This window comes from Coffea arabica, chromosome 10e (assembly GCF_036785885.1).
Source record: "Coffea arabica cultivar ET-39 chromosome 10e, Coffea Arabica ET-39 HiFi, whole genome shotgun sequence".
In the NCBI taxonomy this organism is placed as follows: domain Eukaryota; kingdom Viridiplantae; phylum Streptophyta; class Magnoliopsida; order Gentianales; family Rubiaceae; genus Coffea; species Coffea arabica.
In genome coordinates, this window is record NC_092328.1 from 8,339,162 (window position 1) to 8,357,124 (window position 17,963).

The window sequence follows — 17,963 nt, forward strand, 5'->3', positions numbered from 1 at the left end:
TTGCTCAAGACCCTCAATTACTTGCTCAAGGAAGTTTTGTTGTCCCTTTTTTTTCATATTATATTCTTTATTTCTTACATTAGAGACAATGTAAGATTTAGATGTGGGGGGAGTAGTATATTGGTATTTTATTGAAAAAGTGCAAGTGTAGACATTTTTGTTGGAATTTTTTTTGTTTGACTTTGTCAAATTTTATTCAATTTTTGCCTATCTTTGTACATATTTTTTATTATTCCTGATAAACAATGGTTAGATGTCTCAAATATTTAATTATTCACATAGGCTATTTTGCTAATTAGGGATAGTTGGATCCGTAATTGTTCGATTACCTCTGTCTCGGTAGCAACTGGCATAATTGGGTTTATGTCAGGAGAACATACGATCTAACTTAAACAAACCCTCGTAGTGTATTTGTTAGTTAAGATTGAGCTTTTCTAAACCTTAATGCAATCTAGAAATTAAATTCTACGGTCGTACCTAGAATTATTTTCGGGTTAAAGAAATAGTCAACGGTCGTATCTTGACTATCGATAAATTAAAGAAAGGTTGGTTGTTTATCGCGTGCATGACAGCTATAACCAATCTATTAATGAATGTTGGAATTATTTGTGAATCAATGATCAGTGCCTGAACCATTTCTGAAGTGCACTCTTGGCTAAAGTTTCCCGAATTATTTCTGTCAATTTATTATTTTTCGCATTTGATTTATTTAGTTCATTAGCATTTAATCCCAAAACTCCCTATTATTCTTGACTCGAAAGAAAACAAATTTCTCTTCAATCCCTAAAGAGACGACCTTACTTGCCACTGTCTACTAGTTAGTGAATTTAGTCAGATAATTAATTATGGTATAACGGATTAAGCAAACTTTTCGGGAATAGGGTGAATCAAGTAATCCATTGCACACCTAAAGTCCCTACTCCAGTACTTAGAATTGATTATTGACTGCTTTTGGTGGTAGTTAGGTTTTATTTATTATTATTGCACAGGTTCGATACCTGTCAGGTGTACATGTTCCATTGAAAATTTTCATTCCAAGAAAAGAAATTTCAAACAAAATTAGCTAAAGAAGATGAATTAGAAGGTAATTCATGCTTGAGATTTTCAAGTCTTCTTTCAAGAACATCAATCATATGTGATACCTAAGAATTCTGACTTTTGATAGCAGTATCTATATGATCAACTATCCCTTTTACCTCAGTGACATTCCTGTGGATAGATGTGAGTGCAGCATTTTGAACCAAAGAGTTTTCTGTATGCCAATTAAGAACATCCTCAGAAGGGCTTGTTCCAACTGTTTCTTCTGTTGGAAATATTATAGGAGCAGTATTTTGGATTTTTGGGGTATGCTTAGAACCATTTTTAACAAAAGTTCTAATTTAGGAAAATCTTCTTCCCTGAACATGAAAATTACTTGTATTGGTTGAATTGAGGGTTCAGGCTTTTGATACAGACATCTGGTTGCATGTACTGGTTTAGGCTTCCATTCTTGCTTGAGTTTCTTTGAATGTTCTCTTTCTTTCTTTTCCAAAATATCAAGACATTTTTGGTAATAGGGATGATGGGTTTGATTTTGTTTTGGCTTTTGATAAACCCATGAAGATGGAATTTGATAACCATTGAATCCACTTCTTGCTGACATGAAATTGTCAGCATCTGGTTCTTGAGGTTTTGGTCTTGGTTTGCAAGGTAAAGGCTCGAGTGGTTGTGGGTCTATATAAGATTTTTTCATATTTTTTGAAGATTCAATAAAATCTGAGGCTTCACACTCAAGAAGTTCTGAGAGTTGGCATTCTTCACAAATGGTGCAAACATCAAAATAGATGTGTCCAGATATAGGATCTTGAAAATGATAAACTGCTTCTCCTTCTTGATTAAAATGAGCAATAATATCTTGAAGAAAACCTTTTTGACAGTTATCATCATACCGACCCCATTATTTTCCTTCTTCACTTGGCATCTCCATTGGTACCTGTGCAAGCATAATAGAAAGCTGAGAATTTTTTTGAGATTTCAAATGAGAATGATCAAAAGACATAGAAGTTCTCCCTTCTTTTGTTTGAGTGATCCTTGAAACTGAAGATTCAAGGGGTTCATTTACCTAGGTATGCAGGGACTCATAATCAGTAATCCAACTATCAGGTAATAATTGGATTAGATCTGATTTAGACATTTGTCGGGGGACATGAGTACAACATGCAGAATTCTTCTCATCAACTCGAATAAGAAGAGCATCTTCACCACCAGGAATTGCAAGGTCTAATGCATGATTTTGAACTCGGTAGACCATCTGGTAGTGTAGAGTTGCTGCAATTGCATCTATAACTTGATCTGTGCCAACAATTTGTACTTGTACCTTTAAAGCATCTAGCAAATGCGGATCTACTAAAGACATTAAAATTAGTGAAAATGGTCACAAAAACAGTTCCAGCATTAAGAGTTGTTTCCACTGTTGCAATACAAGCATGCTGGTATTTGGTAAATCTGGTGTCAAGTAGAGCTATTCGTGCCACCATTGGAAGTCCTTTTCTTCCATGAAATGATAAGGATATTCTGATTGCTCCAAAATGAATATGGGAAAATCCTTGTTCTTTCCATTGAGAAGGAAATTCATTTGGAATATGAAGAGTCAGAAACTGTTCCTTCTTGGTAGCAAGGATTGGATGTTGATCTATCTTTGAAGCTTGAATATATTCTTTAACTCCTTTAGGATGATGTTTAATCAAAGATTTAATTGTTCTTAAAGGAGAAAAAGATTATTTTCCAAAAACAGTATATGGATTAATTACAGGAATAGAGGTAGGATTAACCACCTCTTGTTCAACAGAAACTTCATATAAATAATCTAATTTATTGCTATTAACTTTAGTTAATACAAGACCATTAGATAAACTATTAGTAGCCAAAACTGAATATAAAAATAACTAAACTCTTCTAACCTTCAAATCTTGTCCAATAATAACACGACTTTTTTTGATTTTTTCAATTTCTGCGTTAATCAAATTTTCAGTTCTAATAACATGAAGACGACAGAAAAGAAGATCAATCATAACTTGTCTACTTACTATAGAATAAGACATATGATGTAAAAATTCTAAATAACCTTGAAGTTCATTCTGGTACATATCTATAAGCATTAAATAGTCTTCTTCATTGCATTCTTCATATGCACAATAATGTTTACCTTGGAAAAGACGATCTCGAATATACCTGTACCATCCATCATAATTACCATATAGATTCATCCATTGCATATTAGCAAGATATTCATTCACAATATTCATAGAATATAACAAAGAAATATAGCAAACTATGGAGATTGAGGCTTATTTCCTTTAAACGTATGGCTCTGATACCAACTGATGGGAAAAAGATACTTCAAACTGATGCTAGTGACAGATATTGGGGGGCTGTACTTCTTGAAGAGGATAAACAAGGAACCAGACATTGTTGTGGATTTGCAAGTGGAAAATTCAAAGTTTCAAAACAACACTATCATTCCACTTTCAAGAAGATTCTTGCAGTAAGAAATGGAATTAAGAAATTCTCTTTTTTCCTTATTTCTCATCATTTTTTGGTTGAAATGGATATGGGATCATTTTCTAAAATGCTGCATTTCAAACAAAAAACCATTCCTCATCCACAATTACTTTGATGGTCAGCTTGGTTCTCACAATATTCCTTTAATGTTAAACACATTAAAGGGAACAAAAATATTGTTGCTGATTTCTTTTCAAGAAAAGAGCCAAACCAAAACCTTTCAATCAAACCCAATTCTGAAGAAATTTCATCCTGTTTGATGTTTATACCCGTTCAATCTGAACCTCCTGATATTTATGAGATACCGTACCCATGGGAAAAAGAAAATATTGAAAGAATCCGAAACAATTATGAACTAGAACTTTTTAGTTCATATGGTGGATCAATTTTAAGTCCCTTTGGTATAAATCCTGAATACCCATTTTGCCAAATCTTCATAGCCAATCCTGCTGAATTTCCAAAACAATTGTTATGGTATTTTTGGTGTCTATGCCATCAATATCATATTTTAATGGAATTTCAGAGTCCTTTCTTTAACAGAAAATTAACCCAAAATCTCCAAGTTTTCCTTCAATGGTTCAAGCCATTAACATATTGGTCTAAACTATTTTTATCCAATCCCAACCACATTGTTTTCCATCTTTATTGACCTTGCCATCTTATCAATATCCAGGTTCAACCCCTTCCCAATGCAGTTATTTATAAGGAAAATCCATATACCATTTTAGATCAAGAAATTGAGTATGAAGAAGCTCAGAGATATATATTTCAGGAAAACAGATGTATTCCTCCTGAAATTTGGCCAGGACCTTATGGTTCATGGAATTTTTAGAACCGTCATCCTTACTGGACAAAAATTCAGAAGGCCAAGAAACAATGGCAAGACATGATCAATTCTTCTGTTATGTAAGATTCTCAAAATCCAAATGAAGCAGAACATTCACAGCAAAAGTCAAAAGTTGGATCGTCTTTTTCTTATAAATCAAGACCTGAATGGAAAAGACAAGACAATAAAAGGAGAAATAAAAGAGCACATGAAGATTGGATTGAAATGTACAACATCACTGATCCAGATTCTACTTCCTCGGATACCCCAGATGAAGATTATTGGCATATATAAATCCAGGGTCCCATAAAATAAAGTTGTCCGCCAATATTATCTGCAAATAAGTTAAAAGTTGTTTGTAAAAAGTTGTAAAAGTATTGTGTGTTTTGCTTTTACAAAAAGCCAAGTTACTATGTTTGTTTTAATATCTGAAAGGTCAGATGTCCTTTGGAAAGATGACTATAACTTTTCTCAAAGGCCAAGTTTGTTACTTTTTCCAAAGGTCAAGTGTCCATAACCTCTTTGGAAGGTTACTTTTTGTATTATAAATAGATGAGCCTCACCATTTGGAAGGATCATCTAGATTGTATTGTAGAAATAAAAGAATCAGTCTTCCTAAAACTATGGCAGCCTAAGTTTCTTATTATTTCCTTTAAATGGGGCAAAGATACATGGCTAGAAGAGGATTCAAAATCGCTTCATAAAAGTCCCTTAATCGTTGAAAGGCCTAAGAGATGGCTGTGTTGATCGGGAATACCTTGAAGGATGCTGGCCACTCTGATAGTAAAGATCAGGTTATGAAATCAGTCAGATTACTCGCGGGAAACCGTTACTATTAGTTTCTTACTAGTGTTAAAGGTATATCCATGTATGTAAAATTTAGAAATAAATAAATCTTTACATGAATTTTCTACCCTTGTTTCATTAATTTCATCGGTATCTTGGTTATTTTGCGGCATGGCTATGGCTGATTATATTGGCAACATATTTTAAAGGGAGTTGGAGAGAAAATCGGTGTTTGGTATATAAGAAGAAAATAGTAGTGGAGTGGTATGAGTGGTACGGGATTAACAGAGTAGAACGTGTGATTGTTAGATTGAGGTTGTTAGTTTGTCATGCTCAATGCAGCAGTTATAGTAGATGTATTAATCACAACCTAATTGTGTTGAGCTGTCCAAATCCACCCATTTATTAATGAGTGAATTTGGCTATGCAATGAATTTTGATTGAGTTTAAATGAATATCTAATTAGACCCATTTAATTGATGGATAGTAGTAGGTTGATTTGGCTCATTTATTTATATCCATTGAGAAATAATTATACAATTAAACTTAATTTTCAATGGGTGTTAAGCAAATAAGTTTAAATTTTCTACCAATCTAATAACAATAAAACATCATTATTTCTAGTCAAACAATGTGCAAAAAAAAAATAAGGAAAAAAAAGTAGAATTTTAAGTGAGTCATAAATGGGTAATTGGATACCCATATTAATTTCTTAAATAGGTATAAATGAGTTGATTCATCTTGATCAATTTATTAAATAAGTATAAATGAATTGACCCAATTATGACTCGCTCAAACCCATGTGACTCACCCATTTTGACATCTTTAACTTTTATAACAAGGGTACATTTGAAAGTACATAAAAAAGTAACAACGAAATGTAAAATGGGTACAGTAACTTTATTATTATAAACCCATGTGACTCACCCATTTTGACATCTTTAACTTTTATAACAAGGGTATATTTGAAAGTGCATAAAAAAGTAACAAGGAAATGTCAAATGGGTACAGTAACTTTATTATTATAGGGATAACTACTCTAAGTCAATTATAATTAGGAAAACAACACTACAAGAAGTATATGAAAATTTGTAAATTATATCATCAAAAGTTCATTAATATAAATCTTGGCTTCTTCTATCAACCAAAAGAGAAAAAGAAGAAAAAAACCTACAAATTCTGATGTTTCGAACAGAGTAAGCATGATAATATTCAATGACAGCATAACACTAAGCATTTAGTTTAAGAGCTTAAAACCATTAAAAATGTAAACAACTATATGTAAATTAAATTGATTGAACAATAGCTTTTCTTTTTCTTTTCTTTGGATCTTCAATTGCTTATCATTTATGTTTCGAATGAAATAGATATTTTACAAAATTGTCTGAATTATTCAATAAAATTATCAATGTAGATGAACATAAATATAAATATATTGAAACTTTATTAGCAAAATATTTGATTTAATATGAATGAAAGACAAGAAAATAAATTAAGCAACGTGAAGTTTTTCAAAAATCCATATGAATATCTTTTTGTTAATTACCTCTACTTGTTAATGTAATCATAATTCCTAACAATAATTGGTTGAAGTCTACATCGAAAGTCATGCAGCAATTTGTGGAATAGTGTTTCGAATGAAATGATATACTAACATTAATATCTTCTTTTTTCTACATAGTGTTCCGGCTAATTTTTCTTTTTAATATTCTTAGTATATTGTTACTTGATTTGTAATTAATTTAATAAAAAGATGCTCTTTAGGTTAAAGGACAGTGCCGTGTCAATGTGAAGTGCTTTTAGAAATTTCTATAGGAATTTAAGAATATATTTGCCATGCATTTAATTCAATTCACATTTCGTGTCATTCAAAGAATCTTAAATATAACTATTGAAACATAAGAGACCACATGGAGCAAAATTTTAAACATTAGGAACTTGAAATGCAAATGTGAAACTTTTAACTAATTCCAATTTGATTTTGACATTGGACGTTGCTCTCGTAAATATCAATTTTACCAAATTTCGATTTCAACTAATGCAAGTTGAAAATTGTTTAATAGCTTATTAAGAATGAAGTCAGATTTCTAAAAGAAGTAAAGTAATGCTTCAAGATACGTACGTGTCAAGTGTCCGGATATATCAGTGTAAAAAAGTTTATATGTGGATAACGTTGAAAAGATTAATAAAAAAAAATCTACCATTGGAGCTTTTAGGGGATTACAATATGGTCAATGTCTCCTTGTTATTGTTGCAATTGTAACAAGCTTTTATTAAAAAGAATTTGAGAGCTGCTTTTACGTGCTTTGGAGAAGATGAATGCCCAAGAAGAACCTAAGAAATCTATTTAGTCTTGTGGCTTTTTGCAGCAACTATTCTAGACGAATTGAAGGAGTTCGATTCTGCTAACATATGATGATCCAAAGATAAGTCCTCGATCGAAGGTTGCCGAGGAAGTAACCTGTCAAGAGCATGCATGTACGTCCCAGCAGATAGTGAAAATTGCTCTACAATTTTCTTAATTTTGAATCAGAGTTTAAACTTCAAACAAAGCAGCAGTCCAACATTACAATTTCAACTGGACATTGAAAATACAAAAGTTTTTACAAGCACCACTTTGCCTCCCCCCAAACAACAGAAACAGAAACAGAAACAATGGACAAACTTGAATCAAAAGTAATATGGTCAAACTCACGTGCATAATAATAATCTTTAGCAGCCATTCAGGCATGCAACACTGACTATTTCTAGAAAAATGATGGACTATGAAATCGTTCATAAAAAAAGTGCATCAGTCTAGCATTTCCTCAATCAATCAAATATATGAGTGAGATCCTTCCAATGAAGAATTCAGTGTCAGTTGTACTAATTAATTCAATGTCACATCTCCTATAGATTCTTCTTGTTATTCTTGCCTCTTTTTTTTTAATTTAATTTTGAACATGGTCAGTCGTCATCGTTAGGATTTCCAATTTGGATGGCACTTAATATTAAAACAGTTTTTGCAGTAGAATTTTATATTCGCAAATCAAGTGAAAGATGAATCAAGGAGCTCAATATTCGAATTGAGTTCAGATAGTAAGAGCTCATTAATTTAAATTTTAGTCCTCCAATTAATCAAATCAAACATGAATAGCATTTTGTATCCAGTAAAATTTCGAATGCAAATCGAGCTCGGCTAATTTAGCACAATATCTAAAATTTATATGTACCAAATTGATCATGGCTCGAGGAATAAACGAACCAAATTTAAATACAATTTTAAACTCTTTATGTAGATAAACAAAATTGAATGCTAGAATAATTGACTTAAATAGACTCATTTACTCTTCTATTTGCAAGTTAGGATTTTGAAAATTTTGTGGGACGAAAGTAAAGTGTAAAAATTATTTTCACTAAATACAAATTCTCAAGCTTGGGAAGGGTTTCGGGAGGGGGGGGGGGGGAGGAAGGAGGGCAAGTAACTAATATACAATAATTTCTAAAGGTTAAATTTATAACACAAAAAAAAATTCAAAATTTATGAGGGTCAAATGAAATTTTTAAAATTCTTGGGGCCGGCTACCCGCTGGTTTTGTCCTGCATCATAATAAAATTAACACTAGTACCAAGTCTTTAGTGCATGATATTTTATAAATCATTCCTGCGAACCCGAGGGAATAATCAGGTATCTTTCATAGTCAGTCAAAGTCACCCAGAAAAATGATTGGTTCTTCTAAAACTTTTGACCCAGATGCAATCTTCATCCACCTTCTGTAGTCCGGTGAATCCAATGCTGACCTTCCTGATGCAGCCTGATCACCATTATTATGCTGATCTACACTGGTTTGCGTAGCAGCAAAGCTGCTTCATGGGCTGCCAACCTTTTATCTTCAGCACTGAAAATTTTCCATAGGACTCTTAGGGAATTAGCTAGCCAATATATCTCCTTGTTCTTGTTAGAATAATAATACGCTCCTATTAGAAGAAAATAAAGGAGTTGGTATTATGTGCTTTAAAAGAAGTAGAATGCTCAAGAACAGCCTAAGAAATCTAAAGTTTAAGCTTAATTTAGGGAGTCTTATATTCTATGTTTGGAGCATCTACGTCCTTGCAGGCAGTGAAATTTGCTCTACGCTTTTCACAATCTCAAATTCAGATGGAAGGTAACCGCTGTTGATGTTAAGAATTGTGAACGTGGTTGGGAAAGCAGGCACCTGGTTTATAGGACTGGGATATGTGGGAGGATGCACTTCCTGAATTCTAAAGCCTTTCTTTATTTATTTTTTTTTCGTTTTTAATATTTTTGGTACTAGTCATATTTCTATTTGGTTAAAAGGGGGAGAGATAAAGTCATTAGCAATTTAGAAAAACTCTTAGCTATTGAGACAAATTATTAGAACTATAAGAAAATTTTTTGTATTCATGTGCAAACAAATAATCTTAACAACAAATTACGTGCAGATCAAGTGATAAAACATTTCATGTGTGACTAGTAGATTACGAGTTCGTGTCATTAAGAGGCAGGTACAGAAACCCTGTTGAACCCCTTTAAACAATAATAATAATAATTTGAAGTGTTATAATCTTAATTTAGGTTGATCCTAACTCCAAGACTCGAATGCTTTCACCACTTTCATTTGATGCATATACAAAGTGACAATTCCATAGCCACATCATTAGCTGCACATAATGTATCTTGGTGTCACGTGACGTCAAAAATTTAAATAAACTAAATCGTGTGGAGGCAAGACCTTTTTTCCCTTAGGATATATTTTCTCCATTTGATCACTAGCCTTTCTTCACGGCTATGGTTTATTTTTATATTTTACTGTTAGTGAAATTTTAAATAAAATCTTTTCTGGTCAAGGGCCTAGAAGTTGTTGAAACTAGGGTTCCGTTTGGATTGGCATATTTTTTAAAAATAAAATTTTCAAATACAATACTACGGTAATACAAAAAAAAATAACTTAAAAATATTTCATCCATACAATATATAAAAAATAACTCACAAATACACACAAAACTCGCATTTACTTTCTAATAGAAAGACTTATGACACTACACTAGATCTTAGCCAAAAGATCGACAAAGTTTTCTAAAAAAAAATTAAGAAGAACAAGAAGATTTATGACACTGGTAATTATGCAAAAATAATTGTACCACATGTCTACTAAATTATAATACCCAGCACTACATTTTACTACTGAAGAAGTGAAGATACAACTTTTACAAGCCTCACTTGGCATAAAAAAATCACTTTATCTCCCCACAACAACATATACACAGGCAATAGACATTAGATCAAAAGTCAAACTCAAGTACATAACAGTACTCTTTTAGGAGCCACCAGCCAAAAGTGGCTATTGCTAACAAAGTGGACTAAAAATTCGAACTAGACATAAAATTCTTCTGTCCAGCATATCCTCACTCAATCAAATATACGAGTGAATTCTAGCAAAAATCAATAATACAATATCAGTTACATTGATTAGTTTATTTAGGAGATCTCCTTTAGCTTCTATTTTTCTATTCAAAAGGAAGTCGGCCACACAAGTAAAATCAGCACTACAAATCTTTAATATCTGATCTAAAAGTGTACGTGTCTAACCCCATAGCGAATCATCAGGTATCTCTTCATAGTCAGCCATGTCATAGTCATCAGGAAAAATCATTGGTTCCTCTAAACCTTCTGAACCAGATGCCATCTCCATCCACCTTTTGTAATCTGGTGACTCCAATGGCAAGTCATTGATGGCCTGAATTTGGACGGGGGAGAGCCCTACCGTAAGCGGCTGAGTATCAATGGGGTTAGCCATGTTGCTAGAGCTTCCTGATGCAGCCTGATGACCACCATTATGCTGATCTCCACTCAAATTCTTCACCAGCAAAGATGCTTCTTGGGCTGCCATTCTTATATCTTCAGCGCTCGAGCTAGCCGGACGAGGAAGATTGCCAACCAATACAGGAAAGTTCAGTTGAGCTGCAGACCCTCGAAAGAAATAAGCAGCAGCATCATGGGCTACGGCTGCCATTTCTTCAGTATCGAAGCTACCTAACCATATCCGAGTTTTCTTACCTGGCTCACGTATTTCAGATACCCATTTTCCCCATCTTCGCTTCCTTACTCCTCTGTAAACTGAAGGGCTTCCCGTGCCACCATTGTTGTTGATGTTGTTGTTGTTGTTTTCCATTCTACAGTCAAGACTGGAGAAGAATGTATATTGACAAAGTAGTGATAGAATATAGTGACAAAGATTCTGAAGAATCCAGGCAAATTTAGTCATGCATTTATAGTTGTCGAGATAATGAAATCACTGGATTATGTGTTAAGTCAATAACATAAACATTAATCGAAGTGGGAAACTGGCGACCGAGCTTCCCAGCAATTTCGTTCAATGAATTTCTTTTTCCTTTTTCATTGTGAGTGTGACAACAGATTTTTAACATTTGTGATGAGCAAGGATCATTTTTCTATTTTTTTCCCTTTTTAATTGCTCCTTTTGTTGTTTGTTGCCTTCATACGCGTTAAGATATTTCTGCAATGAAATCGAAATCCGTCGAAGCTTCGTTGGTTTTCGATTTTTCTTGCTTTCTATTTCATTTCTACTCTGCATGGATTTGATGCATAGTTATAGAAGAAAGGGTGGGAGCCCATAATAGGCCGACATATACCAACTTCTGGACTAGAAAAGTAAAAGGGCCAAAGAGAAATTATCTTCACCGACTCACTACTTAGTTGGAACCCAAAATATAGATAGAATTCAAATCTTTAAATCTACCTTGAACATTAGTCAGTTTTTCGTACCTCCTCTTTTCCTCCTTCAGTCATCTGAAAAAACAAAAAAGAATCATTATAAGATGACATTTGTGTTTCTTATCCCCTCCTACAATATTTTAATTGTGAAAAGTGTGTTTTCCTTTATTATTACATTAAATTTGAGCATGTCATTTCGTCCAATGGATTCGAAATTTTACTAAGAACAAAAAACTTTCGGACAGAGGTTATTCTTGTTAAACTAAAATGCTAATGTCTGACACATGTTCTCTTTGCGCACGATTTCTTGTTTTTCTAAACAAGAAGATGGAATTGGTCCTGTATAAACATGGGATTTGTATTTGAAAATCTTATTCTTATACTACTATTGATTGATTGTCCTCTTGTGCATTTACAAAATAGAAAAGGGTAAATTACATGTAATCTCCATGTGGTCTCGTCTATTGCCACATAATCTCTCTAATATTTTAAAATATTAATTTCATCCCCTATGATTTTATGTAAAGTGAAAACTTGATGAAAAATAGTATATGTAACGTTGTTAATTATAATACCAATAATATCTTTACTTAAAATGCTAAATCAATCGACTGCTTAACTACCTTACATAAAAGTATAGTGAGATTACGTAAATCAGTGAAAAAATCACAGGGGATAACGTGAATACTTATACAAACTATAAAAGGATTATACGGAGATTAAAACTTTACGACATGCGTTTTTAAAGTGCATTAGATATAAACGACATAGCTGATTGCGCATTCCTTTTACTTTTCACTTTACATAAAATCATAAGAACATTATGTGAATATTTTGAAATCTTAAGAGAGTCGTCTAGCATTGTATAAAATCACAAGAGAGTTATAATTAATTTATCCAATAGAAAATTGTCGGGAGTAGTGAGAATGAGACGTTGCGGAGGAGAAGCATGGTGGCGTGTATCCTGTTTCAAGACGCGGTTGTCTGACTAAGGTGAAAGGGATATCAGGCCCACATCTAGATTCAATCTTGTAATTAATTACTCTTTCATTGTCAACAGTTCTTGTTTATTTAAATTGTTCTGGTTAATGTTTTTAGTCTTAACTCATCATATTGAAGTAGACTTTCAATGTCATGATTTATTCCGTGTGCACAATCATATTGGATTTACCTTGTGAAGTAAGCTTTAAGAATTTAATAACTATTCCCACTGTATTACATTAAATCTGCTGGATCGGTTAAAATCCACTATTTGTCTATTAAATTTACAGTTTTAATTAATTATGTAGAATATCAAGGTGAAGGAATGATTCCATGCATGTTAAAAAAAAAAGAGTAAATTCTTGTAACCTATTTATATGATAGGTATATGTACATGTATTTGTCCGACCATTTGGATTCAAAATTTGACAAAGAATTTGAAATTCATCAAAATCATCACTTTAGTTGTTGAATTGTTTAAGAAATATTTGAAATTATAATCGATCAATTATTTAAACGCATTTTATGCACTAGAATTATTAGTAATTTACAAATTCAAATGTCCTCTAAATAATCTATAAAGAACTAGAAGAATTCAAAAGGATTTCAAATCCTTCGTCAAATCCTTCAACTCAGTCACAGCCTAAAGAATTGATCAAACACAGAATCTATCCAAATCTATCGCGAGTCATGAATCAGATTCAAGGAAATCGAACTTTGAATAGGTACCCTATTCATCCGAATTGGCCTCTCCTTAGAGTCTAAGATCAAGTGCACGATTGGTTTTTTTTTTTCTTTTAATTAAATTTAAAATGTTTGTATTTTAGCAGATATTAAAGTCAATAACGTAATTTGAAATGCTATCCCCTCAATCTAATTATTAAAAGGCCGGTCCTATTTCATTCTTCATTTTAGTCACCTAATTGACCATTCACTTTCTTCATTTCCACGTTCGTTTCTTGATCCAATACTAAGTTTAAATTTATAAAAGATACTTGAGTTTATTGCCACTAACTAACAAAAGATTTGGCTCCAAGGAGCATCCACAATTTCTAAATTTATAGAAGTATAAAAATATTCAAATCATCTATTCTACCTAATCCTATCAGGCAAGATCGAGGAGTACGTAGCTGAGTTGAACACAAAAATCGATTGGGGCTACGGTAGTTTTTATGAACTTCTTAGGAGTTGTTTATTTGTTTTAGAATTTTTTGCTCTCTTTAATTAGTCAAATAAATTTTTTGTTATTTATTTGTTTTTATATTGTAGAAGGAGATATTAATATTAATACACGTCTATGAATGGCTAATTATCACTTATGAGTGATGAGTGATAACAGCTGGATCCTGCTAATTTTACATTAACAACGTTATCCACTAACTAAACACCCAACTGAAGTTTCACACTCCCAGGACTCGCTCCAAACATGATGTCAGGCTTCCTTCACCTGAAAATTAATTAATTAATTCTACACTGTTCTTATTGAGAAAAAAAATTTTAATTCTATACAACCTGCGTTTTGTTGTTCGTGACTTAAGAAACTTGCCACGCATAATTGTCCTTTTCTCTCTCAACTGCCGAAGTTTTTTAATCAATAATTGTAAAAAGACGAAATTATTTTCTTGATTTTGAAAATGTGGATTGCCGTAGAAAAAACAAATAGAAAATGGTGTTCGTTAATTTTTAGAGGCAACTTGGTTTACATTTCACCGAATATTTACAATAGATAAGCTTTGTTTAGATGCCCCAATTTTTCATAAGCTTATTTTTAGAAAATTATAAATACGTGTTTTTAGCCACTTTTTTTTTATCTTATATATGTTTTTATCCAAAAAAAAAATTATACACTACTCTAAAATATCCCAATAAAAAACCATTCAATCAGAGTCTAACTTACTTAACAAATATTACAGCTTTGACACTTTATGAGAGAAATAAACCATAAAATAACTATTGTGCGTGTGTTTTTTTTTTCATAAAATTGGAAAAGATGTAATTAGCCACTTTTTTTTTATTCAAAAAAGAAGATGCACTATATCAATATTTGTTGAACAAAGCCATTGCTCCATTGGCACGCACTTAACAAGGCCAGAAGTCGCATTTGACCTACAAAATTCTCAGAATTCCTGATGATGTCTCCTATGTTTCTTCTCTTTATTCCAGGACTATGTAAACACATAAGTATTTTCTTGTTAAGGTATAAATTAAGGGACCAAAGCCTTTTGTATGCCGACAAGAGCGACATGCTAAATCACTAGAGACTTTAAGTGGATTATCTTAAAAGAGCCCAAGTTTGGACACTTCAATTTATTTTACAGTTGATATTGGATCCTTCCTCTTTAACATTACAATCATGATATGATCTTGAAGATGTTCATTTTTGTCTAGAATAGCACTAGTGATGAAGAAATTCTTGATGTCAAAAATGCTTCACAATGATGGAAATAGTTATTAAAAGGGTTTGAAAATAAAAATTGAAATTTTATGCCGGATTAAAGTTTCTCAAGTAGTATCTGAAAACCGACCTTCAAAAGTGATTTCAGATTTGCTTGTCAAATGCATGGAAAAGTGGACACAAAATTTCATATTGGAATAAAATACTAAGATGAAGAGAATGTGACCCTGAACCCAAGAAAGAAGTACAAAAATTATGTGGACCAACATATTTGGAAGAAGAATGATATTACCGTTTGACAGGAAAAAAATATATACTTGGACGAAGAAGGAGAAGAGGAACCTAGAAGAGTTAATCACACTTTTTCCCTTGAACTTTGGTGGTATTTGCACTTTACCACTTAAAATTTAGAAATTATATTTTGTCCCTCATGAAGACTAGTCAACGTTAGAAATATTAACTCTGACCAAATTGAAAAAAAAAAAGAAGGAGTGAGCGTAATGCCACCGTTGCCTTTTTATTGTCAAAATTATCCATGATTTATATTACTGGCCTTTTATTGTTGAAAAATGTCAAGTTTGTTTTAATGACCATTTTCCTCCTCTAAATTAAAAATAAGATATATTAACCCTTTTTTTTTAACAATTTTGGTTTAATATTTGACTAATTTGAAAATAAAAATGACATCAATATACTTCTAACAATTTACATGAATTAAAAACATAAAAATTAGTCCTTTAACAAATAACGAGCTTAACATTGTCTTATGCTTTCAAAGATATTATAACTTTTCTTATTGTTATAGCTATGGTTTTTATATTATTGTTCGATATGAAGTCTAGCATATTGAATATATATATATGAACATGAACATCAATCCAACAAGAATAAGAAAAGATTTTATGGAACACTAATTAAATATGGATTTTTTATTTTTATCAATTTAATATTTTTTTATATTAAATGATATACAAAAGGTGTATATTTTTAGCAATATAAGGTCAATAATAGTAAACTACAGATGCTTTGAGCAATTAAAGGGCAATAGCATGAAACTATAGAAAATTTCAGTAAACAAAATACTAATGATAAATTATAAATAATTTCAACAATAAAAAAGTAATAATGCCGTTGCACTCACTTTTTTCCTTGACAAAGTTAAGAATTCTCAGATTGACCAGTCTTTGTGGCAGGTAACATGAATACTTTTAATGTTCAGGGTGGTGAAATGTGACATATCCCCAATTCTCAGGGGCGGCAACTGCAAATAACCCTGAATAGAACAGTGCTGCCTGGCAAGGTGGCAAACAGGTCTAAGAAAAAGTCAAAGAGACGAGATTGACCAAAATAGAAACAAAGCATGTGTTTATTATAAGTTTGACTCAAATCTAGACTTTCAACAAGCAAATGATAATAGGCCGTGTGGTCACAAATGCCGGTGGGCGTTTCACTTTCATTGTCTTCTTTTATGACACGTTCACAGTTAATGACATTCCTTAAACCCAAAAACAATTGATTACAAGACTTGTAAGTTCCTTAATGGAGTCGCGCGTTTGATTATGAGTTGTTAAGCACTTAACAAGCTCGTGTTAGAAAATTGATGAGTTTTGAACATTTAATTAATTAATTTTTTTCATTTGGTATTTTTTTAAAAAATTTCTCTCTCTAGCACACTTTTTTTTTTTTAGCTCTAATTCACCTGGGAACAACTTCAATTCAACGATAAGCTACTTTTCCTTTATTCTTTAATGGTGTAGAACCAATGAAGGATGACACAAGAGACTTTCATTTTAAAGTGGCGATACAAAACATTTTATTCGCTACTTCCGCTCTTTTTAATGAAGGATTTTTGTACGGATGAGTGTCCAATGACCACTTATTAACATATTTAAATTTTACTTAACCTATCATCTATTTACACACATTAACAATTATTATTCTCTCTTACATTTATACACTTCTTCTAATTAATTTTATTTTTTCAAAAATCTAACACATGGAATATACCTTAACTAGTGTCCATTGGTGCAGTTGTTAGGGAGACCCTTTAATGAATAAGTTACTTAACTTTGAGACGTTGATATTTGACGAAAACAATTACAAATGTTAAGGAAATTTCCTAAAATGGTTTTTTGAATTTTTAAATTAGTCTCATTTTACTACTTTCATCCTTTGTGTCCGAAAATATGTACGAGAATATGAAGAGTTAAATAAACAAATTTAATATGATGATTGCACCAAAAATCTGGATCGTTTTGCTCACCTTATAATTTGCTTTCAACTATCAAGAGTTCATGTTTCTTGCAGCAAATAGCGTACAGCGGTAAACATATCTTGAGAAATTTTATTACAGTCCAGATCAACTATTTAGCAAATCGAGTAGTTGATTTTTGATTAAGTTCCCTCCAAAAGTGAGAGTTTCTCTCTCTAGGTAAGAGTGTGAGTCTCTCAATCTTGAGAGTTTCAAACCTTTTCAAAATCTTCAAAATTTTCGCAAAAATACACACACAATCCCAAGATTCGGACATCAACCAGAATCTTTAATGCGTTGATGATGTTAAGAAGATCGAACATTTAAGAGTGAGACAACAAAAGCCGAGAACTTTGAGAGGATCTTGTTCCCCATTCAGTGGAAAGCTTGCACCTAAGTTTTAGCAACACTGTCGGAAAATGAGAGCATGCAGCAGTGATCTTAGCTA

The 17,963-nt window shown here is 32.2% G+C and overlaps 1 protein-coding gene across 1 annotated transcript; it reads right to left on the reverse strand.

Annotated features, from left to right (window-relative positions):
- Nucleotides 1–10,351: 10,351 nt before the first annotated feature.
- On the reverse strand, nucleotides 10,352–11,445 carry LOC113711202 (ethylene-responsive transcription factor ERF021). Its single transcript, XM_027234381.2, has one exon. The coding sequence runs from the start codon at nucleotides 11,416–11,418 to the stop codon at nucleotides 10,738–10,740; it is 681 nt and encodes a 226-aa protein (XP_027090182.2). The 5' UTR covers nucleotides 11,419–11,445; the 3' UTR covers nucleotides 10,352–10,737.
- Between the last annotated feature and the right edge of the window lie 6,518 nt (nucleotides 11,446–17,963).

Excerpts from the sequence above, each read along its gene's own strand:
- LOC113711202 (XM_027234381.2), bottom strand. The coding sequence starts at position 11,418 with ATGACTAAATTTGCCTGGATTCTTCAGAATCTTTGTCACTATATTCTA.